General features: G+C 46.6%; 1 protein-coding gene across 2 annotated transcripts in view; it reads left to right on the top strand.

Annotated features, from left to right (window-relative positions):
• The window catches only part of ACTR2 (actin related protein 2), a 237,087-nt gene that overhangs the window by 194,516 nt on the left and 15,334 nt on the right, over window positions 1-27,237 (top strand). For both annotated transcript variants that reach the window (XM_078649409.1, XM_078649410.1), the window contains exons 7-8: window positions 1,604-1,749; window positions 23,153-23,285. In XM_078649409.1, the coding sequence (XP_078505535.1) occupies window positions 1,604-1,749; window positions 23,153-23,285 (279 nt within the window). The remainder of the gene's footprint in view (window positions 1-1,603; window positions 1,750-23,152; window positions 23,286-27,237) is intronic.

The following is a 27,237-nucleotide window of genomic DNA, read 5'->3' as shown; positions in this document are numbered from 1 at the left end:
TGAAAATAAAGCCCTGAGCAGCGATATTCTGTTTTGCGCTGTTGTGTCTTGAGCTTGAACTCTCCTACGCAATACCTCCCTGAAAAGCGTGTGACTGCTTGCAATCAATACCACTGAAAGTCAAGTGCTGAAGGGGCTGTACTAGGGTAGTTTGCTGAGTCATAGTAGTTTGCTGAGTCATAGTAGTTTGGACCCCAAAACATCAGAGGCGAATTACCTCAATCCCTACAGTTTAGACCTCTTAGCCCCTGCTTGCCACATGACCCCCTCGAAAAGGGGTTTGACAGTAGAACAATTGTCTTCAAGTCGGAAAATTGATAGAAACACAAATAGTCTATTTTAGATCTTGCCACTTGGGTCTGAACAAAATACTGCCCTATTCCAGTCATTTCAGAATTGTTGGGTCCTATTTATATGTTGAGAAGAGATGCATCTAATTCGTTATCCTGCTGCTATATAAAACCGTTATGGCATCTCCTGCTTTAAGTGCTGAAAAAAATAACTATTTCTGCTAATGCAGGTGCTGTTCGGTTTATTGCCATTGAACTGAAATTATTTTTTTACTAGAATGCTCTCAGTTTAATTTTCGTCTAATTTTTAGATGTCCTTCTCCACACAATATATACTGCAATTGCCTGCAACATTCAGAATATTTGTAGTTATGCAATTTGTGTTGTTTTCAGATTTCTGTATAAATTCTTTTTGTCAGTCTAGATCTGGATACCCGCATTGCTTTGGAAAATAGTGGGCCATCTTGACTTCTTTGGAATTCATCTGCTGTTGCCATTGTCCCGGCCATCATTGTGCATGAATCCTTCAGTATCCGTTTTCTGTTCTGAACTTAAAATACTTTTACATGTAATGATATAGTCCTATTATATTATATTTTCTTGCTGAAATATTTCCAAATATCCAGATGGCGAAAACATGTCAATATGAGTGTGCCAGATCCTGACTTCTTTGCATAATAATATTGCCTTTTAGCACATCCATGTATTCAACCTATTAAAACAGAATACGCTGAGGCCCTATCACCTTTGCTCAGTTTTAGCAATTTCGTGATGCTTACCTTTCAAAGAAGAGCATTCATTCTGCTCTCCTGTGCCTATACTGAACCCCATCTGTGTGAGAATTTACAATTGTTTTGTGCCAGGTAGCGGTGCAGGTGTTTGGCCAGATCAAATATTTTGTCAAAAAAGCAAACGTATGTTCTCATATTGCTGGCACCTAGTCTACGCTTCTCTCTCTTTGAAATGTTGTGCTGCCTGGGGGTGGGAGCAAAAAGTAACAAGGTTTCCTTTGGGACATTATATGGTTTCATTTAGTCTGCTTCAATATTTGATGCTATTACTGTAGCTTTGTACCACGTTTCACTAAACAGTTAATTTACATTTAGACAAGTGTCCTTCTTGGTTGGTGAGATGTATGAAAAAGGGTATGTGTTTTTAGGAGTGTATGTATGTTTGCTTCTGTGAGGATTGAGGCACTGCCACCCCAAATTAATGAATTGAATTAATAGAGTTTAGATCTCATTCTGCCTTTTTGATGTTTGTTTACGAGTACTGGAAAAACACTGGTCATGCCATCCCTTTGTATTTAATAGCTCCCAGATGGTCGTGTTATCAAAGTTGGCGGAGAACGGTTCGAGGCACCAGAAGCCTTATTCCAGCCTCACTTGATTAACGTGGAGGGTGTTGGAGTTGCTGAACTGCTTTTCAATACCATCAACGCAGCTGACATTGATACAAGGTAAGAAATTGGAAATTGTATTGCAGAGCTTCTTAGAAAAAGAAATGAGAAAAAATCACGTTGGTTATATCATATTCTCTATGCTAAACACTCTAACATTTCATCCTGAACACTTATTAATTGGTGCCGTTCTATTCAGTAGTGACTCACTCATAATTTTTAAATATATCAGTTTTAAAGAAATTGTGACGCCCACAAGGTCCGTTCTTACTGCACGTGTTACTGTGTGTTCATTCCATGAAAATGCTTCCTTTCGATGTTTATTTCCTGCCACACATACAGTATAATCTCTTCAAGGAATTTAAAGCTTTTTATAAAGCTCTGTTGAAGTTACATCTCTATTTAAGTCACTTTAATAAATCGAAATCAGTCAATTCCAGTATTTGAGTCTGTGTGATTCTTGCCTCCTCTAGGAACTTTTTTACAATGGCTTTTTTACATAATATTAACAACACATGAATTTTATTTGGAAATGCCAGATACCTGACCCATGTATATGTGATGGTTAAACATGCCTTAGTTACCCTAGGATCCCAAATCACTTGTGTTGCAAATCCTTTACATGGCACCTACCTGCTTGGTACAGACTTCAATCTGGATTATATATTTAGTAATTGAATGAGGTACTGGTCTCCACTATGTTCTAAATGTTCATTCCAGTGCCTTCACTGGCTAGACTCCTTTTTAGGTCTTGTCTACAGACCACTTTAGCTGTGTTATTAAAAGACCTCATCTGAACCAAACCTGAACGTACAGGGGTTTTAGACCCAGCACAGTACTTACCATTTGGATGGCTTTCTTGTCAGTCTCATTTGCTTTCTTGTGTTTTTTATAGATTCCTTCCTCATTTTGTGTTTGTCTCTCCTCTGGATGATATCTTCTTTAGCAGCCTACCCCTGCTCACTTCAAGAAACGTATTCAGTTTTCTTTCAGTACTCCATTAGAGTACATATATTTTCTTGCCCTCTTCCTTGTGCGCTGCTTTTTCTCATCTGAAAGAGACGATTAGTTATAGATACCTTACCTTAGAATTACCCCCAGGCGTCAGACTGGCTCCGTAGAATTTTTCCTTAGCAGTACCCCCTGAGTGTCGGCAGGTGACGTCGGTTGACTGCAGGTCTGGCGTTGTGGTCGCAGGGATGACGTTGCGGTGCCTACTTAGACGCCACCCCTGTGCGCTGACGTCTGTTCTTTCTTTTTCCGCGCCTGCCTAGCGCAGATCAGGAGACAGCTACCCCTTTAGTCATTTTTTGACTAAACTTTTTTTGAAATTTTGTCAACTTCTATTTGAGTCTTCGACTCTTGGTGTGCGAGGGATGTCCCATCGTCGAACCAGCTTCAAGCCTTGCGGGGCCTGTCACATGCTGATGTCGGTGATCGATCCACACCGCATGTGTCTTTGGTGTCTGGAGCACGACCACGACCTGAAGTCGTGCTCCAACTGCCGGGCCATGAATCCAAAGTCTTTGTGGAAGCGGTCCCGAAAGCTCTTGTGGACCCGGCGGTTGGCTCCATGTCGCTCCTGGACTCATTCGAGAGGGAGGTCTCAAGACAGCTCGCGGAGCCCCCACACCTTGTCCCATTCAAAGTCCTCAGATAAGTCCAAGCACAAGAAGAAGGCGAAGAAGCACCAGCGCTCTTCGCCTTCTCCCCATCGGTCGGCTGACGCGACGCGGGATCCGGCGCGTCGTCGCTCTAAGGCTCCAACTCCGGTGCTTACTTCAGGGATGACTCCGCGCCTCCCCCCATTTCCGGGAGCCGGTGCGTCCACCACCCAACTTCGTACTTTTTACGAAGCCCTCCACCGTATCTTTGGGCAGCCCAGCTCCGCCCGCACGCCTTTGGCCCCCGCGGAGCCAGTCAGGGTCCTGGGCCTTTGATGCCAGCAGCCCCGGAAGGCCTCTGCGGATCCAGGCCTTGATCCAGATCGACGCCGGTCGATCTTACCCGACCTTGCCCGGAGCTGATATCGGCGATGACTCCCCCGGCGTCGCCCGTGCCCCTGGCCAATGCCGTCCCCACCCTCATCCCCGTGATTGCCCCTGTGCCAGACTGATGTTGGTCGACGTCAAATCCAATGCCGGTGGGTACTTTTGTTCCCCTGTTCATCCCTGGTGTTGCCTATCGCCCGGAAGGTGGTGATGAGAATTAGGAGGGGTCGCTCGACCCTTTGGCAGACCAGCTTGAATAGCCGGATTGGAGAGAGGACCTGGGTGGCGCCAGTGGTCTAGACACTTCTCCAGACCTTGGCATGCATTCTCCCCCTACCTTGGCTACGGTGGAGGGAGCGTCCTTCGCTGTAGGGGTGCGAAGAGCAGCGGAGGCCTTGGGCTCGGATCTCCCTTCAGTGGCAGTCCGGACTAATCTCCTGACAGAGGTGCTTCAGCCTGGTCCAACCTCCTTGGAACCCCTTCTGGCCTTAATGAAGCCCTCACGGATGTCCTTCTGGGCACCTGGTCCAAGCCCAACACTGAGGCTCCTGTGGAAAGGACGATTGCCCGCCACCACCGTCCAGCTCTGGGTGAAGCAGTTTTTCTCACCCAACACCCTTCCCTCGAGAGCTTGGTGGGCCAAGCCTCTTCTTCCAAGGGCACATTCCCTTCTGCTCCTCCAGACAGGCAATCCAAGAAGCGGGATCATCTTGGGAAGCGCATGTTCTCTTCCTCCAGCCTGGCACTGCGGTCCTTGAATACCACGTGCCTCTTGGGCCGATACTCCCATACAATCTGGAATATGGTCGCGCAAGTGCTGCCTCAGTACCCAGAGGATGCCTGGGCATGGCCTTCGATGGCCGTCGCATTTTTTGGAGATAAAGCAGACTCTGAACTCGAGCACTTTCGGATTCTCAGGCAACGGCCAGATCCTTGAGCCTCGCTTCCCGTCTGCCCAGTCTGCTTTTAGCACCATTTGTGGCTATGGAAGGGGCACCCCACCACGTCCAGCCCAGTCCAGCCACCGGCCCATGTAAGCTGCCCAGCCTCTGCGTGGCCACGGATGTGGGACCAAGCGACCTCTCTGGACTGTGAGCCAGCGGGCGGGCCAATCCAGGCTCCCCCTCCCTCCCCCCACCCACCCTACATCAGCCTCCAAACCCTCCTAGTCTGACTCCTCAGGGCCTTCAACCGCCAGTGGGTGGCAGGATTTGCCATCACCTCCCACACTGGCAATCCATCATTTTGGACAGGGGGGTTTTGCAAATAGTCCGAAGGGGCTACTCCCTCCCCTTCGAGAATGCCCTTCTCTCCATGCCACCATCTTTCGATTGCATGTCGGAGGATCATTTGGCCTTTCTCCGCCAGGAAGTCTAAGCTCTCTTGGCCAAGGGAGCTATCGAAAGGGTCCCTGCGCCAGAAGTAGGTTGTGGTTGCTATTCCTGCTACTTTCTGGTGCCCAAGAAGGACAAAGGCCTACGTCCTATTCTAGACCTCGGGCCCTCAACTGCTTCCTCCGGAAGTAGAAGTTCAAAATGCTCGTGTTGGCTCGGGTCCTGTCTGCCCTGGACCCTGGAGCCTGGATGGTGGCGTTTGACTTGCAGGACACCTATTTCCATATTCCCATCCTATCAGCCCACAGACGCTACCTACTGTTCACATGCCACGAGCATTTTCAGTTCACAGTGCTCCATTTCGGCCTTACCAGTGCCCCTCGGGTGTTTACAAAACTGATGGCGGTGGTCGCAGCTCATCTGCGCAGATCATGGGATACAGTCTTCCCCAATCTCAGCGACTGGTTGTTGAAGGCGGGCGCGCCCCAGGCTGTCGTCTCCCACCTCCAGACTACTACTACTAAATGTGCCGAAGTCACACCTTACTCTCTCTCAGACGCTCCCTTTCATCATAGCTGTTCTGGACACAGTGCTTTTTCGGGGAAATCCTCCCGAGCAGCTAGTCAGGGATATTCGGGCTATGATACCGATGTTTCAGGCACTATCCCGGATTTCGGTAAGAATGACCCTGAGGCTGCTGGGCCTCATACCCTCTTGCATTCTGCTGGTGGATCATACGAGGTTGCGTATGCGGGCTGTGCAGTGGGACCTGAGGTTCCACTGGGTGCAGCATCAGGGGAATCTTTCCGACTACGTCCAGATCTCGGGGGAACTGCACAACAACTGCAGTGGTGGTTAAGGGACCAGAATTGGGTCAAAGCCGCCAGATCTCTCTCCCTTCCCCAACCAGAACTCATGGTGGTGACCGATGCATCACTCCTGGGATGGGGTAGCCATCTGTGAGAGGCGGAGATCAGAGGAGTCTGGTCTCCAGCAGAGTCTAGGCTCCATATCAACCTTTTGGAGCTCCGGGCATTCCTTTCAATCAATCAATCAATCATAACATTTGTATAGCGCCCTACTCACCCGGAAGGGTCTCAAGGCGCTTGGGGTAAGGGGGCCGCTACTGCTCGAACAGCCAGGTCTTGAGTTGTCTCCTGAAGGCGAGGTGGTCCTGAGTCAGTCGAAGGTGGGTGGGGAGGGAGTTCCATGTCTTGGCCGCCAGGTAGGAGAAGGATCTGCCTCCGGCGGTGACTCTTCGGATGCGTGGTACAGCGGCGAGGGCGAGGCTAGCGGATCGTAGCTGGCGGGTGGGCGTGTGGAAGGTCAGGCGGTCGTTGAGGTACTTGGGGCCCAGGTTGTGGAGAGATTTGTGTGCGTGGGTGAGGAGCCTGAACGTGATCCTCTTGTTGACGGGGAGCCAGTGCAGGTTCCTCAGGTGGCCGGAGATGTGGCTGCGTCGAGGGATGTCCAGGATGAGTCGGGCGGAGGCGTTCTGGATGCGTTGTAGTCTTTTCTGTAGCTTGGCTGTGGTTCCGGCGTAGAGGGTGTTTCCGTAGTCCAGCCGGCTGGTGACGAGGGCCTGGGTGACCATCTTCCTGGTTTCGATCGGGATCCAACGGAAGATCTTGCGGAGCATCTGGAGGGTGTGAAAGCATGAAGAGGAGACGGCGTTGACTTGTCTGGTCATCGAGAGGGAGGAGTCCAGGATGAAGCCCAGGTTGCGTGCGTGGTCTGTCGGCTTGGGGGCGGTGCCCAGGGCTGGGGGCCACCAGGAGATGTCCCAGGCGGTGGGTGATGGCCCAAGGATGAGGACTTCCGTCTTGTCTGAGTTCAGTTTCAAGCGGCTGTTCTTCATCCACTCGGCGACGTCTTTCATTCCTTCGTGGAGGTTGGTTCTGGCGGTGTCGGGGTCTCTGGTGAGGGAGAGGATCAGCTGGGTGTCGTCGGCGTAGGAGATGATGTTGAGGTTGTGTTGGCGTGCGATGGCTGCGAGAGGTCTCATGTAGATGTTGAAGAGGGTGGGGCTGAGTGATGATCCTTGCGGGACGCCGCAGATGACTTCGGTGGCCTCGAAACGAAACGGGGGGAGGCGGACTCTCTGTGTTCCTCCAGCGAGGAACGAGATGATCCACTTCAGTGCCTTCTCTTGGATGCCGGTGTTGCTGAGGCGTTGGACTAGGGTGCGGTGCCAGACAGTGTCGAACGCGGCGGAGGGGTCCAGGAGGATGAGTGCCGCTGTTTCCCCGTTGTCGAGAAGGGCTCGGATGTCGTCGGTGGCTGCGATGAGGGCGGTCTCGGTGCTGTGGTTGGCTCTGAAACCGGACTGCGAGGGGTCGAGGGATCCATTCGTCTCGAGGAAGGCGGCAAGCTGTCTGTTGGCGATCTTCTCGATGACTTTGGCAGGAAAAGGGAGGAGCGAGATGGGGCGGAAGTTCTTGAGGTCGGTGGGGTCCGCTGTTGGTTTCTTCAGTAGGGCGCTGAGCTCGGCATGCTTCCAGCTCTCCGGGAAGGTGGCGGTGTCGAAGGAGGTGTTGATGACGTCTCGGAGTTGGGGTGCGATGGAGGAGTCGGCCTTGTTGAAGACGTGGTGGGGGCAGAGGTCGGTCGGAGATCCGGAGTGAATGGTGTTCATCGTGCGGGCTGTGTCTTCTGTGGTCACTGCGGTCCAGGTGCGGAGGGTGGCGGTGGGGTTCGTTGGTCCGACGGTTGGGTGCGAGGATGGTGTGCCGAAGCTGTTGTGGATGTCGGCAATCTTGCGGTGAAAGAACGAGGCGAGGGTGTGGCAGATGTCTTGTGAAGGGGTGATGTCGTTGTTGCCGGTGCTGGGGTTGGAGAACTCCTTGACGATGCTGAAGAGTTCCTTGCTGTCGTGGGCGTTGTTGTCCAGTCGATCCTTCAGTGATTTCTTCTTGGTGGTGCGGATGAGCTGGTGGTGCTTGCGGGTCGCGTGTTTGAGGGCGGTCATGTTGTCAGTGGTCCGGTCGAGGAGCCAGGCTTTCTCGAGGGTGCGGCAGGTCTTCTTGGAGTCCTTGAGTTCGTCGGTGAACCAGGGGGCCTTCTTGCTTCTGGGTTTGGTGGGACGGTTCTTCAGTGGTGCGAGGTCGTCGGCGCAGGCGGCCAGCCACTGCGTGTAGTTGCGGGCTGCTTCGTTGGGGTCCGGTGTGCTGGTGGGTGGGTTCTGGCTGAGGGAGGCGGTGAGTTGGTCGGTGGTGATCTTGCTCCAGCTTCTGTGAGGAACCTGTTGCGGGTGGTGGTGGGTAGTGTTTTTTCTGAAGCTGAAGTGGACGCAGCTGTGGTCGGTCCAGTGAAGTCCGGTGGGGTGGCTGAAGGTGATGTGCTTGCTGGATGAGAAGACGGGGTCAAGCGTGTGGCCGGCGTAGTGGGTGGGGGTGTTGACCAGTTGCTTGAGTCCGAGGTTGGCGAGGTTGTCCAGCAGGGTGACGGTGTTGCGGTCCTTGTTGTTCTCCAGGTGGAAGTTGAGGTCCCCTAGGAGGATGTAGTCGGCGGAGGGGAGGGCGTGTGGGCTGATGAAGTCCGTGATGTCTTCACTGAATTGTGTGCGTGGTCCCGGGGGTCTGTAGATGAGGGTGCCTCTGAGGGTCGTCTTTGGGTCGGTGTGAATCTGGAAGTGGAGGTGTTCGGCGGCGGTGAAGGTGTCGTCGGCGTCGGTCGTGATGCGGATGGTGTTCTTGTGGACGATGGCGATGCCTCCTCCGGTCTGGTTGATGCGGTCCTTCCTGATGATCTTGTATTCATCCAGGATGGCGATGTCGGGGGCTGAGGAGGCGTTCATCCATGTTTCAGTGAGGAAGGCGACGTCTGGAGATGTTGTGTCGAGCAGGTTCCAGAGTTCGACAGCGTGTCTGTGGATGGAGCGGGTGTTGAGCAGGATGCACTTGAGGTCGCTGCTGCGGTTTGGCTTGGCGGGCGCGGTGCATGTTCGGAGGCAGGTGAACTTGCAGGTAGTGCAGGTGAAGGGTCCGTGGAAGCGTTTCGGGGTGGCGCGGCAGCAGGCGGGGTTCCGGCCGGCATTGAGTGCGTTGAGGGTGGCGGCGTCGTAGGTCTGTCGGGTCGTCTTGCGTTGGTGGGGGCCAGGGTTCCTGGCACTGGGCGCGGTCCAGGCGCGGACAGGCGCAGATGGGCTTGCCTTCGGCGCACAATCGGCGCGTCCGCGCGGTCGCCATTTATGGCGAAGTGGGAGGGAGGGAGGAGCAGCTGGGAGGCGGGAGCAGGGAGGGCACAAACGGAAAGGGGGCGTGGCCGCTTGGACGGCGGCGGGATGCGGGGCGGGCAGGCACAGGGGAACTGACTAACAATAACAAAGCAGATACAACAGCGTGCAAAGGGGACAACAGTGAAATAAAGTCAAAAGGCAAATCTCAACAAAAAGGAAACAGAATGAAAATTAACACACACGCAAAATACGGCGGAGAGGCAGCGAGGCTGCGGGCAGCAGCGAGGCGGGGGGGCACACACACAGCTGGTGGCCGTGCGGCGCGGGGGTGTCCTGAGAGCAGGTCACACTCACCTGCGCCGCGCGGTTGCCATTTATGGCCAAGTGGGAGGGAGGGAGAAGCAGCTGGGAGGCGGGAGCGGGGAGGGCACAAACGGAAAGGGGGCGTGGCACTTGGACGGCGGCGGGATGCGGGACGGGCAGGCACAGGGGAACTGACTAACAATAACAAAGCAGATACAACAGCGTGCAAAGGGGACAACAGTGAAATAAAGTCAAAAGGCAAATCTGAACAAAAAGGAAACAGAATGAAAATTAACACACGCAAAATACGGCGGAGGGGCAGCGAGGCAGGCACAGCGAGGCTGCGGGCAGCAGCGAGGCGGGGGGGGCACACACACAGCTGGTGGCGTGCGGCGCGGGGGTGTCCTGAGAGCAGGTTCCTTTCCTTCCCTCCCTCAAGGGGAAGATAGTGCAGGTGTTCTCAGACAACACCACCGCCATGTGGTACTGCAACGAACTGGGCGGGTGGAGTCGTGGACCCTACGTCAAGAGGCTCTTCACCTTTGGACATGGCTGGAACATCAGGGCATGATTCTGGTGCTTCAATACCTGGCAGGTTCTCTGAACGCCAGAGAAGACTAACTCAGCCATTGGTGCCTGATAGTTCACAAATGGTGTCTTCACTCGGAGGTGGTGCAAGGTCTCTTTCAGCGGTGGGGAGAGCCTTGGTTAGATCTGTTTGCCACCGAAGAGAACGTGCAATGTCAGCAGTTTTGCGCGTTGGAGTTTCCAAGGCGTCACTTGCTCGGTGACGCTTTTCTTTGCGAGTAGATTTACGGCCTCCTGTACGCCTTTCTGCCTGTACCACTTCTGCATCGAGTGTGACCGGGCCCAAGTAATTCTTGTGGCCCCTGTAGACAGGTGGCTCTATATATACTGGGCCAAAGTAAGGTACAGTGTGTATAGAGTCCCCAGACCCCAGAGGTTTGGCAGAGGCTAAAGTTTGATATAACCTTACTCTCTAAAGTGGTAGCTTAGTCGAGCAGTAAGGCAGTATCAGAGGACAGTGTAAAGCATTTGTTGTACACACCCAGTCAGCAAATGGTCTCACACACTCAAGAACTGAACTCTAGGCCAATGGTTTTGTATCAAAAGATATAGTTGATTGTATTTTAGAACCAACAAGGTATCAAAATCTACTTTCTCAGGATGAGTTGCTTTAGTTAAATACTTTTCAAATAAAGTTTGTTGCAATAGGCAACACAACTTCAAACACAATGCAACATTGAGCTCAATGGGAATTTCTGGTTAAATGCAATTAGTTACTTTGTAGATTACTTTTCTTACCACAGGACTGGATCCTAGATTCAGTCCTGAGACATGAGCTGTAAACAGTTAAGTAAAAGCGTTTTGGTTACAGTAGTGATTTTTAAGGAATATTATTGTATTTTAAAAGTTGACACTTAGAAACTTTTTCAGTTGAAATTACCAGTGTTATCCTATGGAAGGAAATTCAAGTTGCAGATAAAGCAGGTTCTTGTTACTTTTGTAATCCAGTACTGGACTCCTAGGTTCAGCACTGGGACCTCTATCTAAAACAGGTAAGTAATTCGGTTTTGGTAGTTGGTACGATTTTTAAAGAATATTTGTAGTTTGCAAAAATCGACAGTCAATGGTTTCCTATGGAAGAAAAGTCAGGTTACTGGTAAGTACGGTTAAAATTTTCACAGAAAAACAGTTGATGGTTTCCTAAGGAAGAAAATTCAATTTGCAGGTAAAGTATGTTCACGTTACTTTTGTAATCCAGTATTGGACTCCTAGGTTCAGCACTAGGACCTCTATCTAAAACAGGTAAGAAATTACTTTTTGGTTGTTGGTACGATTTTTAAGGAATATTTGTAGTTTGCAAAAATCGACAGTCAATGGTTTCCTATGGAAGAAAAGTCAGGTTACTGGTAAGTACGGTTAAAATTACTTTTCAGGGTTTGTGCTGGGATAAAAGGTGCAGCACTGAGGTCTCTCCTGATAACAGGTGAGTAAATCGGAATTCGTTGTCCGGCTGATTTTAGGTGAATATTTTAAAGTTCCAAAACTCCACACTTGGAAGAATATCCAAGTGAAACCAGTCAATGTTAGCCTATGGAAGAAAAGTGAGTTATCGGCTTTTAGGTAAGTACTCGACTGGCAGAGTTAAGGTTCTGGGCATAGACTCAGGGGGTCTCCCAGGGTCAGGTAGGTACAATTGGTACACTCTCAGCAGCACTGGGGCAGTCGGGTGCAGAGGTACTTAGGCCCAATGTTATCCAATGAGAGGCAAGGGGCCTTCGGTTGGTGGCTGCTGGCTAACAGGCCACGTGGCTGTGGGAGCTGGGCTCCTGGTCACTTGTTCAGGGCAAAGGGGGGAGTGGATTAGGACAGAGGTTGCACTGCCAGGGTCACTCGGGCGGCTGGGTGCAGGGTGCTTTTGAGCCGCCGGGCGCTTAATGTTATTCAGTGGAGATCTTGGGAGATGAACAAAGGCTGCAGGCTCGGGGACGGAGATTCTTCAGGAGGGACCAACACTTCGAGAGGTAAGTTGGGATCTTGGAGGATAGGTAGGCACCCAGGATTTGGGCACAGGGGGCCGTGGGGCGCTGGGTGCAGGGGTGTCTTTTTTGACATCGGGAAATCTTATCCTCTGCTGGTTGCGGTTGGAGGGGTCCCTTGCTGTGAGGTTGCAGGCGTCATTTGGGTCGTTGAGGAGGGTCCTTGGGCACTGGATTCCATATCAGAATCGTCGAAGGATGACCTCAGGGTCTTTGTCCACTTGTGCACAGGCTGGGCTCGGCGGGTGCCGAGTGGGCTGGATGTGTGCCATGTCGAGACTTTGGTTAGTTCTGCACCAGGCCACTCAGTGTGCAAAGGCAGTGTGTGGGTGTCAGGGTGCAGGGCCCCTAAGGGTGGCACAATAAGTGCTGCAGCCCTTAGGGGTCTTCTCTGGTCACAGTGCCCTGGGTACATAGGGTACCATTTACCAGGGGCCTACATGTGGCCAGAGATGCCAATTGGGTTTCAGCTTCAATACAGTTTTAGGGAAGGAACACAGGCCCTGGGTACCTGATTGGCAGGATGCCAGTGCACACTCAGTCAAAGCACATCAGCATTCAGCAAAAAGTAGGGGCATACCAATGCAAGAAAGATGGCACGTTCTCACAGCCCCGGACTGGGCACAAAGAGTCTGGTACCCGAGCTCCTGAGTATGGCCATTGATTCTCCGATCAGACTGCCCCTTCAGGAGGATCTTCTGTCGCAGCAGCAGGGGACGGTACTCCACCCGAAACTGTCTAGCCTCTACCTCCTTGAGTGGAGATCGAACAGCGACAGTTGCCAGCTTGTGACCTTCCGCTCGAAGTCTGTAACGTCATCTTGGCAGCCAGGCGTCCCTCCACTAAAACGGTATACGCCTGTCGATGGAATACGTTTGAGGCATGGTGCACAGCAAAGGCTTTGGAACCCCTCTCTGCCCCTCTTTCTGAAGCTCTCTTGTTCATCATTTCTTTGGCCCAGCAGGGTATGACTGCTCTGAGCACTCTAAAAGGCTATCTTGCAGCTATTTCTGCATTACTTCGGATACCAGATCAGCCCTCTTTATTCAAGTCCCCTATTATAAACAGATTCTTTAAGGACATTAGTCTTTTTCCTCCATCTTCTTTCATAGTGCTCCAGTGGAACTTGAATCTCGTTTTAACTTATCTTATGTATGCTCCCTTTGAGTCTCTTAACAACTTTCCTCTCAGGCTCCTTACCATGAAAGCTGCTTTTCTTGTTGCCATCACCTCTGCTCGCAGGTTGAGTGAGCTTCAGGCTCTTTCTTCTAAACCCCCTTTCTTCTCTGTGCATCTGCAAAAAGTGGTGCTTAGGACGAGAACCTTGTTCCTTCCTAAAGTGGTTACACCTTTTCAATAGGACAAACAATCACTTTGCCCACCTTTTCCCCTCCTCCGCACTCTTTCAAGGAGGAGGAGAGACTCCACCATCTGGACCCTAAACGCATGCTCTCCTTCTACCTTGACCACAGAAAAATTTCCGGGTGGAGGTTCAACTCTTCGTTGGCTATGTGGGTGCCAAGAAAGGTCAGGCTATCCAAAAGCATACCATCTCCCGATGGGTTGTCCTTTGTATTGAAATCTTTTACTTTCGCGACAGTGGGGCTGCATGCTCATTCCACTAGGGCTACGGCAGCAACTACTGCATTGGCATGTGGAGTCCCAGTAATTGACAGCTAACGGCGCCCGGGTTACATACAACAGCACAAATGTGCATGCTAGGTACGCGTCATTAGTACTTCACTGCAAAGGCCCACGCCTGACTCCTCAGCTCTAATCCAGCACAGACGGGTTTTCCTGTATTTGGCTGTTAGTTTGGCAACGTGATGGTAAGGTTTCACGGCCTCCCCGTGCATAATGTAATTCTTTGTGTGCGCTGGCCAGATCATGACAGATCTTTTTCCTGTCATTAATGCAGGTTTTGACGGGGATGGGCAATTGGCCCTTCCTGGAAGGATTGTTTTCCTTTCCACTCTTGAGATCAAGGCCCCTCTGATGCAGGGGCTTTCACTAAGGTAGGATTCGCTCCACTCACCCTTGGCATATTTTTAAATCACTTTCTACTTTTAATATGCTATAGTCGTCCTCTTTTTACTTAAGCGTCTAGATTTATCTGATGAGTTGACCGCATAACGAGAGACAATTGATATTGCCAGCTGCTTAAATTTTTGGAGGCATCATAGGCCCCCCTTTTTTTAATATTTCCTTGGGGGTAGGTTCATTTTTGGTATATAGAACGACTACATAGAGCTGTCTAGAGATCCTAAGGCGGTCAGCTAATTAGGATACATTTATTGTTTCAGACCACCCTTTACAGTTTCTACGAATAGGATTGATATCTTATATGGACAACATGTACATTATGGATATGTCCTGGCTATTGTTACAGTCCGTGCCCTTAAAAATGTTAATGGTCACGCTACATTGATATAACAGGAAGATAAACTTTAATTACATCTTATTACATTTAGGTTGTCTTTTTGTCCTGTAGTAGATCCGCATGCGGAGGTAGAAAATTACCTTATCGCGCAAGACGGCTCGAAACATCGACCTTCTCCTCCTTTGGCCTACATTACTACCTTTTGACCCTGGCTCAGTGTTCAGAGGTCAACCAAGGAATAAGATAATGGATTGATGTTGTATACAGGCTTAACATTGGTTCGGTCGACTGAATCGCTTAATCCAACCAGTGTTGTATATAAAAAATAGGGTATCTTTGCTTTTAATTTATTTCTAATTGTTTTTCTTTCCTTTACACGTTCACATTGCACATAAGCACATTCATTTTCACTTTCTCTTTCGACAACCATCCATTTTCTTAATGATTGGTTAAATATTCCCTTTTATGAAGACTATATAATGAAATATTTTTCATATGAACATTGGTGTTGCTGGACCTTCTCTTTGTGACAATACTCTATATATAGAATAACTTTCTTGACCGTTTGAATAGATTTCCCCAGTCCTGTACACTTGAGGGGGGCTGCAAAGATAGGTCGGGACTAATAGTTTTTTATACTGTTTAGATTTCCAGGTCCCTTCGACTTTCTTTGGGAGAAACCCCATTAGTATTTAATGGAATAATTATATCCAAGCAGTTTGGTACATGGATAAACAAACATAATAGTTCTCTAGGAAACCACTCAAGCAGGACAGTGTGTCAATTTGTCAACACATAACTCTCATGACCTTTGGGCACACTGCAATCCAGAGCTGTGATTACACTTATTCTCATCCTGATTATGCCAGAAATTATGTGCTTCCATCTTACAGATGGTGCTTATCTCCCTAAATGTTATGCAGGAGTTGCCTCTCCTTTTCCAAAGTACCAAGCTGCCATGGAAGATTCCGATTTGGAACTCGTATCTGACAGCCAGGATAGTCCTCTCCTAAGGAAGCGGTTTTGGGATGCAGTTTGAGGAGCCCCTTGTAGGCTGCTGTGCCTCAGATCATGGCTAGCTCTTTTAGTATCGATTCTTGAGAGCAAGCTGTTCTTCCTCACTTTTCTTGTTCTTGCTACCTGATAGCTTAAGACTTTTAAAGGGTCCAGGAATCTGCATCTACCTGCTTGTTGCTAAAACTTCCAGGAACATTCTAATGATCCAGTCTCTCCAATCAAGTAGAAATTGAACTCTGGGCTTTTATACGATTAAAGCTGCATTGGGGCACTGATCAGGCCATTTTGGTGAGTCCACTTTTGTCACGCAGCAATCCACAAGGTAAAGCTTTAGTCATGAGACCGTGATCTCCCGACTAATCATCTTCCTTTTGATCCCTCAATGGCTGGATTATGAAAATATAGTACTATATGCAACCAGCTCTCTACAAGTGACAGTGGAGTGCATTTTAGTATCACAGAATGGGACATGAGACACGATTTGTAAAACTAAATTGATTAAGATGTTTCAATAAAAAAGGAGCCCTCCCCAAGCATTGCCCTTTGCTGTTTGTTAAGAAAAATATATGCCAGCCACCTCTTTGCATTATATTTCTTTTAGATGGCACAGAAAAATGATGCAAATGAAATAAAAGAATGTATGTACTAAAAATATTTTTTGAAGTGTGGAGTTACTTGCCCATTTCAAGAAACGATTCCTTCTTTGAAGCATTTAGGGAGAAAAGAATAGCTTTTGAAATACATGTTCATATTTGTCATTGGCAGTTAACTAAATAGTTTGTCATTCTATTGTAAAATAATTTACAAATTCTTACTGCTTACAATTGAACACATCACACAGGATTGGAATTATTTTTCATAGAGGAACTGAAACCATACATTGATTTAGATATCATTTAATATGGCATAATAGTATTATGATTAACAAAGTTAATTCAAGTGTATGATCATATTTATAATTATTTCTAGTGTTCAGGCATCTAATACAAATTGCCTATTGAACTTGTGTACTTGCATTAAATAAATACTGGAACTACATAATTGTTTGCATTTTTGCCTGAATTCAATAGACAACATTTGCTTGTATTTTGTTAGACAGCGCTTATCAACATACCTTTTAGGTTCAGAGGGTGATCCGTCTGGAAGAGCGCTGTGACGCCTTGCACAGAAAACGAAGCACTATATATATGCAATTACAATATAATACAGGGCAACCAACTATCCTGCAACTCCTGAGTAAACCGTTATGTCGATGTCAAGAGGGGTTGGACCAGAATAGAGCAATGTCATCCTGAGTGCTACAGCAGGTGTATTGACCCGTTGAGATGTTGCAGAAGAGGGGCGCGCAAGAAGTGTGTTCTTCAGTTCTTCCCAAGACCAAACTTCATGAAGAACTGTATGTCATTATGTTATGATCTAGGAAAATATTATTGGCCTCTGAATAAACGGTGCACCCTGAGCTAGCCTCAGAGGTGCGAGAAAGCCCCATTCCAGCAAGATATTTTGATGCAACTCTGTAGGTGCATGCCTGCTCCTGGAAACTTAGTAATGTGTGGATCAAACAGGCCAGTACCTGACAGAGCCACAAATAAAACCTTTTGGCTATTTAATTACACACTTGCTATAGGAGCGTTGAAAGACAAATTAATTTGTATTGGACATTTTTTGAATAGCCAATGTCGTTCTAGCAAGAGTCACAATTTCTGGATGTTTTGTCAGATCAGATTACACTTTTAAAGTGAAGTGTTGTGTCCAGCTAATGGGGATTTAAAGTGCGGGAATCTGTGTTCAGCATAACCTTCTACACCTCACTTTGAAGTCAGAGAATGAAAGAAAACGGGCCCCTCGGACAACAGCATCTGTCGTCTAGGAATGCACAAAAAATTTGACCACATAAGAACAAGATTTACAGGCCTGTTTACAGAGGAGCTTGGAGCAGCCCATGAAAACACAAGCGCTTGTGTTAAGTGCTCTTTAACAAAGAACAAAGTAGTTCTTGTTACAGATCCTAAAATGGAAGCAGTGGAGGGATAGTGTAATTGGTCCATGCTCTCGGTGAGCGCTAAACCCAGGAAGACGAATGACTCATGCGTGCCATGGACAATTGGGGAGAAAGAATAGGAGAGATATGATGGAGCCACAAATGGGAAGCTTATGGGCAGGCTGAAGCCCACAAAGTATATACCACATGTCTCTGCGAGAAAGCGCAAGCGATGTCTAGCTGAGACCTAAAAATGAGGGAATTCCCAGTACCTTTGCATGTGCCAGTTTTACCTAGGCCTTCACTGGAAATCTGACTCAAGGATATGAGCTGTATATGTACCACCTGGAAGAGGACACACTTTAGTACAGCCTCTCATCCCTTCTGTGCCCTTTTAGATGGGCCACTGGAGGTTCTGCCACACTGTCCTATCTTACCAAGGAATGTCCAGGATATTGTCACTATCTTCGTTTGATGCAGATCCCCCCCCGTCCCTTTGGGGGAGTTGTGAAAACCTGTATTATAGTAAATGAGGCTGATGACTGCACCCACTCTTGTGGAGGCTTCTAAGATGGTCCCTTGCAGTGTGAAATTGCCAGTCTAACCACACAGCGACTACATTTTTTTTTTATAGGAGCTTTTCCTGGTCTGTCTGAAACACCCCAAATGGATACACTCAAATGCAAATCAGCGGTTTGTGCCCTTTCAGTAATGTCCGCCCTCTTCTTCAGGATGATGGACAAACCCTCAAAGATTACCCTATTTCAGGGTCAAGTATCGACTAGATCAACCTTTCCCTGTATCCCTTCTTATTATAGATGCAGAGTATTGAGAAATATTTTTTTGTTATTCGGCTGAAACCAAAGAGACTCTGATGGTTTTGTTGGTTTTTTTTAATCGCTAAGGGCCAGATTCTAAATTTTTATTGCACACATATAACAGCAATTTGAAAGAGTAAAAGTCACTTCCAGATTTAGATAATCTGGATTGGTACATTTAAAACATGTAAACTGCAATTAGCAATTTTTTAAAACTATTTGTAAATGCTGGAAGTACACCAACAGTGGCTTGTAGAGCGCATGGCTACCTCGTCTGAGGTGTCCCGGCGGTAGCAATTTTAGGGTGGATCCAACAAACATCAAACTGCAGATTCAAAACTACTTCTGTAAATGCTGGAAAAAATGTCATTCGACTGTGGTAACAAGAAGAGGCCACCCCAATTTTCCAACATAGTGTAGGGGAAAAGTAAGTGTGCAAATGCACAGTTCCATATCATTTACTTGTATAATTTTTCACCTGCTGAAAATCTCGCTTAATTAAATATTGTAAATTTTGGTACTCGTGGATATTTATGGCTGTCATCGATTTCCAGGAGTGCCCCTCGGTTTCTTTGTGACTAACTTGTTCCAAACATGGGAGTCTGTTTGAGACTTGTCAAAGATGTGATGCATGTTTTGAAATTCCAACCTGAAGAATACCCTTGAGCAAAGCAATGGTGTGTGTTCCCAAATTTGTTTTACTCGTATTATTTTTAGGAGCACACGGTATATAAATGGAAATTAAAGCCAAAAGATCAAAAACATATCTGCAAGCGATGTGATTCATTTTTAAGACTGAAAACTTCTAATTTAAGGTTTTTCTATGCAAACCCACATTTAATTAAGAGCATTCTGATGAATTAGAATTCTACTTGTTAAATGATTAAAGTAAGTACCTAGCTGAAGTTAAATATCTGGAATTTGGCTGACCTTTAGTCACAATTCAACTAGAAGCTGTATTTGGATGCACCATTACTTCTTAAGTCCTCATGATTTTAGGACTGGAAGACAGTTTCAGATTTTAGTAAGATGATGTCCTATAAGGTTTTTTTTAACATTGGTGGTTCTAAAGTCTCCATTCCCATTCCATTTTTAATTTAATTTTTGAAGCCCATATGTTGTACAGGAATAAATTTGCTTTATTGTACGATCATGCAGCGTCCCTCTCACTGACCCTTCTGACGGTAAAGTTAAGTACACTTGGTTAGTGCCACCAGTTTAGTGTAAATAAAGTGGCAGACGGGACCATTAACAGGTAAAGAATTACTGTTTACCTAACGTTATAGTCCTACAGTCCTTTCCCTCCTCTGTCACGCAGGTAGAAATGCAATGAATGCCTTCTGTTTTTTACCATCCATTTATGGTGAGGTATTTTAGGTGGGTTGTCCCAGTCTGTTTACATTTACATTATTTTAGAATTTCCTTGAATGCCAAGTCTTTATTATGGTGCCTTAAAATAAATTGAGCCCATGCTTTTAGGATTCTTACTTATGTTAAATCCTCCTTTTATTCCTTTAATTTAAATTGAGGATATGCTTTGCTTTGTGCTATCTTTCATTGTATACATACAAGACCCTTCGCCGACTAGATGTTACATTCAAAATAGCAAACTAGACTTGCCAATTGTTTTTAAAGGGGTTTTCTTCAATAAAGTTTCTTGGTTAATTGCAAGTGCTGTAAGATTTGTAACTGTGAGAAATGACTCCATGTCCTCTTTTTGGTGGCTTTATCACCACACTCATGGATTAGGCTTTAACAAAGTCGCCCATTTATTCAGAAAATGGAAAACAGTGGAACTGGAAAGTTGCAGAATTCCAGTCCAAAATTTTTTTTTCAACGGAGCGAATCTTTCTCTTGTGTAAAAAGCAGGATGTGAAAATCAGGTTTATTTCTTTACTTTTTACGTTAGGGTGTTTGCCGGCTTTTTGCACCCGCTGAACAGGTGTGGCATTGAGAAGGAAATCGTAGATAGATTGCCTAAGAAGGCCCATGTGCAGACATCTCCATTATCTATTTCCTACGCTTTATTGTCCTGGTTTTTGTGCCTTGTCGCTCTTTTCCGACAATTCAATAAACTGTCAAAGAAATAGAAATTAAAAATGATTACTTTTCTTAACCTGCAATTTCAACTTTCCTTAGTTAAAAGGCTTAGCAAACCCTGAGGCTTGTATTGGGAAAGAAAGGAGTGCTAGCATTTCAAGTCGATATAGAGGCCACACAACAGAAGATCTAAAACATATGTGTAAGCGATTTGATTAATATTTTTAACAATCTGCACTTTTCTCAAACACTTCAGCATTTCTCCAAATGTTTTGTCTAATAACTGAAATATGGTTCAGCTATTTTATGCTCCAGCGGATCAGATAGTCAGTAGACACGGAGGTGAAATAGCCATAATCTGCAAAGATTCCATCCACTGCAGTGCTGCTACTGATGACGCCACTCCAAACATGGAACACCTCAACTTCAAGCTGTAAACAGATGTCAAAACAACTATCAGAGGCACCCTCGCCTACAGACCTCCAGAACCACACCCTAGCTTCTGCAAAGCCATCCCCGACTTAATCGCCCCACTGGCCATATACACCGAAAAATAATCTTCCTTGGAGACCTCAACTTTAACCTCGACAATGCCAACTCAGCCAACCTCTTTGAAAGCATGAGCAGCCTCTGACTCATCCCGACCCCACTCCCAATGCCGGACACGCATTCTACCCCACTTTCACAACCAGCAATAAAATAAGGTACAGCCATGTCACTGAGCTCACTTGTGCAGACCACTCAAACGTCCACTTCACCATCACAGCAGCCCCTACCACCATCACCAAACTGCCCAGCACCACACAATGGACTGGATCAAAATATCCGTAAGCCAATGGACTGACTTCCTCAACACCTCCCATCCCAACACCACTGCCAACCTCAAAGAGGTGGTCAAAAACATCAACACTTGGGTCATGGACTGCGCCGACAAAATCGCCTCATCAAACCTACCAAACTCGGGAGACCTACCAAACATACTAGCTGGTATGCCGCGGAACTGAGAACCACCAAATGCACCTGCAAGCGACTAGAAAAGGTTTGGCGGACCAGAAAAGAGCCAACTGATCGTGCCGTCCTCAAGAAAACACTCAACCACTACCATCAACTCCTGAAAATGACAAAAAAGTACACCCTGACTGACTGCCTCAGCGCCTGCTCCAACCACACCAAAGGACTCTTCAGCGTCGTCAATGCGAGCAGAACCTCCAGCGCCTGGATACCTTTCTCAGGTGATTAGCAGCACTATAAAAATCCTGATTGATTGAAGAGTGCTAACTTGAGGTTCTCTCTGTGCTCAGCTTTTGTTGTTTTTTGATACTGCTTGTGACCTCCCTCAATCCAGTCTTTCATTGTGCATGTCATGTACTTATGTTGGTCATGCTCAGGGTTACCATTCTGTACAATCCGTACGAATCCGTGTAGTTTTAAACCATGTTAAATCACAAAATCACCTACATTTAATCTGGTTGTTACAGGCGTGACGAAAGAAAAGCAGAATCTAGTATGAGTATGTACCATTGCTGATTGATTTTATACATAGATATAATTGTTTTTATTGCACGATTAATGAATTATAAGTCGTATGTTTTATTGGTATTATTTTGTCGTTTGTACATGGTATATTTTAAAGAATTCCAATGTATAAATATGTTTTAACAGTTTTATGTATTCACTGTGGTGTACTTTTATGGCTTTGGTTAGCCGAATAAAGTGGATTGAATTGAATTGAGTATGTACCATAGTTGTGTTAGAACAATCCAAACCAAAAGCATGCTCGATAATACTACCCTATGACTTTCGAGATTAAAAATGTATGTTGGTTGATTGCTGGGACAGAAAAGTAGTATTTTCTTAAATCGGGTTCAGACTGCATAAGGCAAAAACAACAGGTGCCTCTAGTTTAATTATATCTGTTATAAAACCACCATGGGACTCACACGGTGGCCTTGGGCATACATAAAGAGCCCCACAGCTGCTCTGTGGTGAAGAAGTGATTTTTTTCTCCACACAGCTGCTTACTTGGGATTCTCTTATATGGGTCCAGATGACTTTACAGTTAGTGTGGAGTTTTCACTGGATATTTTTAAACCCGTGGCACAAATTGATTCCTTTCTGCATCCTTCTGCTAGTTTGTCAGTGATTGATGGTGGGCCAGTGACCGCAGTTTACCCACTACAGATCCCGTACTCTTGATCAGGAGAAAGGATTCCTGTAGAGGGCACATACCTGTAACACTAATAGTATGGGAATGTTCTCGTTCAGCAGCAGGTGTGATCAGGGTTGCCGCCATCTTCCAGTTTAGCTCCACCTGTAATTTTAGTGCTGCGGAGAGCCAGGCGGCAGCTGTCATGGTGGTCGGGAATCTTCCGGCTACCTTAGATGGGGTCATTCACAGTGTAGTTGTGAAGTTCTTGACAGTTCACGGGACCCTCCTATTAGCAGAATACTCTTCCTTTACATGGCTTAATTTTTGTTCTCAACCCCTAGCAGCAGGCACTATCCTTTATTAGTGGCACTACTTTTGGTTGCGTCCTCTTATTTTAAAACGTGTGTTAATGACTAGGTAAATCGATGTGGTTTGAAGAAGGTATTTGGGAACCCATACCTTTTAAACTGCCTTTTCGTACTGCACCTGGAGGTGGATAAGCGTTCTTGAGGTTTATGGGAAGGAAGAGCCATGGACCCGGTGTCGTGTCTGAACTTTGAATGTTGCCATTTAAAGTTTTAAACATTGTAAATAATCAGCCAGTTTACAGAATTTACAATTTTAAGTATTCGGTCCACATTTTGTGTGCATCTTAAAATAGTGTGCAGTTGTGGGACCGGCAATTAATGTAATCTATTGTCCTCCGTAGGTCCGAGTTCTACAAGCACATTGTGCTCTCTGGTGGCTCAACAATGTACCCCGGGCTGCCTTCCCGACTGGAGCGGGAACTAAAGCAGCTTTACCTGGAACGGGTCCTGAAAGGAGACGTGGAGAAACTTTCGGTAAGTTCAAGCTTCTGAAAAAAGATCCCAGGGAAAGGTTTCAGCCCCATTTCTTGTTATGAAATGCAAATGAGCTTGCATGCAGCTGTTCATAGTACCGCCAGGGGGCGATATGTGCCCAGCCTGTTAACCAATACATTGTGTGCAGACGAAAGTGAACCGGAACAAAGTGATGTGGTGCCAGATGTAAGAGTGATGCTTGGTCAATCGGTTGTTTCAGACCTGTCCATTCCAGCTTTATTCTCCCAACTTGTGACAGACAGGCCTGACTGGACCAGGTTGTTTTGTGTGTTCAGTGTCGGTCTTAGATATGCACTGACTTTTTTGCCCCCTTCTGATCTACGTTTGCCTTTATGAGATTATCTGGTGTGGTCGAATGAAACGTGTACAAAAACGATAATCTATTTCTTGGTGTAGTTTGTCTGAAACACATTTACAAAGGCTAGTATTACAATATGGTGTGACGAAAACACGTTTGTGTCGTCTGATGACAGATCGGCATTTCATAGCAATGCTTTGGCGTTTTTTCTGCACCTGTTCCGAGTTCTGATGGGTCATTCTTTACTGTGGTGTGCTCCAGTCTTCTAAAGTTCGTTTTACCCAGGCCAGCGTGTGCCCTACAGACAAAACCCTCAGCCTGCGTCCTGTTAAGCCAGTTAACAGTTTATGGCTTTGAGCTCCATTTAAATGGCAATATTATTCATGCGGACCTGACCAAATATATTTATTGGAGATGGCTCATTGGCCCACAGAAATAAAAACAATTCATGCGATTGAAAACAGTGACCCTCAGACAGATCTGTGTTTCTGTAACTAACCTTGTCCTTTTCCCAGCACGCCTTGTGTCCGGTACAGTGGACTTTAAGTTTGAACTTCGAGTCAACTTAGAGGTAATCCTTAAGTGCTTTGGGAGTCATGGGAAGTTTTCGTGAACTCTGTTAACTGATTTATTCGGAGGAGCAGGAACCCTTCCTGGAGGACAAAGAGATGCTTTGCCACAGAGTTGACGTGAAGAATCATGGCAACTGCAGAATCGAATAGAATTCCTTCTTTTCCTACTTTCAGCTTGGATCTTGGTGGCATACCAAGGGAGCAGGGCCTTTCGAAAGGAACGGAGTTAGACTCTGTTCCACCAAATACCAGGACTTCGGTTTTAGCTTTATTCCAGCAGAGGAAGCAGTCTTTCAGGCCAACCAAACACGTCGTCCATACATTTAGTGTAGTTAGTGTCGTTAATTGGCATGTTTTAGCTGAGAAATAAATTGGGCGTTATCAGTATGTATTTAGAAGTTTTCGTAATACTCCTTGAGGAGTTGTCTTGGGGTGCGCATACACATGAGACAATACACGTAATCAGGAGGAATATTGTGGTGCTCTACATTCAAGGTGTGTGAAGCAAATTCTGCTGACCCAAGAGAGGTTTGTTGGCTGCGGGTTGACAGGCGCAGTCAGATTTGTTTTAGGGTGACCTTTTAGTTCCAGCCAAGTTTTTACATCTGCTCTGTAGGATGTGTTTAAAGGTTTCATTTTCAACTGAAAGGGAAAGCAATAAGAAAACGGAGTCTCTTATATACCACACAAGCCTTACATCACTTCCAAGTTTACTTTTAATTATTGTACATCTTTTGGAGGATATTTTTAACATTATATAAATATCAACCAATGAAAGGCTCTGAATAACAATTATAAGCAAAGCCAATAGGTCTGATATTTTAAAGGTGAATGCAGACCTGTTGGCTTTGACAGTGCTTATTTGCACTAATGCACTAGTGCAAAAGGTAAAAAGCCAACATGGCCAAGAGTGCATTCTACACGTACATAAGCATGCATGCACATAAGTCATTTTGGAATGGTAAGAAATAATATTCCAAGATTTCTGTCCTGTGCCCTTCAAATGCCAATTTGGCTTTTTTTAAAACTTTACAGCTCCAATATGGCTGCCACCATTAGCGAAAGGCAAAGTAAAAATAGAGTGCACTAGAACCTGTAAAAGAGAAGCGATGGGCCTGGTAGCTCTTTGCAGTCGTCAATTCTTTGGGGGGGGGAGTGACCAGCTTGGGGCACCTAACCACGACAGAGGAGGAAGAACCTGGAAGAAGCAGGGGATGCACGGCTCAGCCAGCATGTGTGCGTGAGAGGTGCTACTTTTCAGACGTACACCTCCAAAATACTATGCACAGATACCATCGCTGAGGGAAAAACCTGTTAGCCAGTCTCTACGGCCAGCTGAACCACCGTAGCCAATGGTTGAAGTAATGTCCAAATGCCCATTCATATGCATTATGTGTGTGGTGTGATTTCAGGAGCTTTCACTAGACAGCTAAAGCCGACTGTAGGCAAAACCTAAAAATAGAAAGCATCGTTTTCATTCCGTAATCTCCATAGCTAAAGAAGAGTATCATTAAACATTCAGAGTCAAGATGTGTTGGGGTTGTGGTTAGAAGTCAAGCATGTCATTGGCTAATCCATTTTATGATTTAAGTCTTGTGATTATTTTCACCCGTCAGACCTGTGACAGAAAATCTGTCATAATATCTGTGTGGTAAGAAAAATCTCACAGTGACGAATGATTGTTTGAGAACATTTTTGTATGTAAAAGTGAAAATGATGCCCCCGTCCCCCACAGCTACAAGGCTTCTTTTGACATCCGATACGAGAGCAGACCTTCCTCAATATGGGGATAGGCGGTGTTCCTCAAATCACTTTTCTGTTTCATTGAGTTGAAATGAAGAGGGGCCGTGTGGGCACAGTCAGGGCAATATGGCACTTTGCTGCCCTGGCATTGGATGCTAGATGCAGCACACTACCGTTGTCAGCAGGCTGGAAAAGAAGATTGCTAGCTGTGTCACCCTTCTACTACTTTATTACACATGTTTCAGCTTGAAGCAATAATATACAGGCATAAAATTACAACCAATCCTAAGAAGATAAAACTATAAACAGCATGCAGACAATAAAACCAGCATTTTCAATGCAATAGTACTTGCATTTACGCAAGAACTATAGTATTGGAAACGGGACTGCGGGCGGGCAAAAAGGCACGAACGGGAGGGGGCGGCAGAAGTCACAGACAGCGGATGGGGAGGGGGTAGCACGGGAAGAAAATAGTGTAGAAAGTAAAGGGGCCAGTAGCCATGGAAGGATACAAAGAACGACCTGCTCGTCATAAGGAGGGACTAACTAGCCTAAAACCAATCGCAAGACAGCATTTAGGGCCTAAGCCAATCAAAAAGATGGGCGGAGAGTGGGCAGAGCTTCCACGCTATACTGTATACTGCATGCCTCGCAAAGCGACAGCGCATGCTCTGAAATGCTAGGTTCGACCTAAAAAGAGTAGAAATCTAGTAGCTTAATGTTAAAAATATGATAAACTGTAAGGCCACCCGGCAAAGATACATTATATTAATAATACGTAAAAACACTGTATAATTAGTTGTATAGATGAAACGTTGTTCCTGCCCCGCAGGCTGGTATTGCACCTCAGTTGCTTCTTTTCTCAAGATGTGCTATTCCAAACTAGTTGAAGGGCGGAGCTAATTATACCTTGATCCTACTGTTTTTGTGCAAACAAGCATATAATGTAACATTGTGCTCCTGCCTCCTAAAGTGATATGCAATCTTGGGACAAGCGTGCCACCCATTTGGAGTGGTACACTAGTTGTCAATATTTTTTACCCTTCAAAATGATTTGGAGCACCCAGGCAGCTGGGGCATGTGTGTTTGCAGGGCGGGAACCCTATTGACTGGTGGAGGCAACAAGTGAGCCTTCGGTGCCCTGACGGCTGTGGCTCTGGAGGTGGGTGAGACCCTACCCAGGTTGAAAGTTGGCTGTGGTAGTGCCACAGGGGGCAGCAGACTTACCGGAACCGGCGTGCGGCCTACTGGTCCGACCAACTCAGTGAAGTGAAGCCTCCCTGGCAGTCTACCCTCAAACTTATCACCACTTTGTGCA

This window comes from Lissotriton helveticus, chromosome 6, assembly GCF_964261635.1.
Source record: "Lissotriton helveticus chromosome 6, aLisHel1.1, whole genome shotgun sequence".
Classification (NCBI taxonomy): domain Eukaryota; kingdom Metazoa; phylum Chordata; class Amphibia; order Caudata; family Salamandridae; genus Lissotriton; species Lissotriton helveticus.
This window is presented reverse-complemented; position numbering and strand designations above follow the sequence as displayed.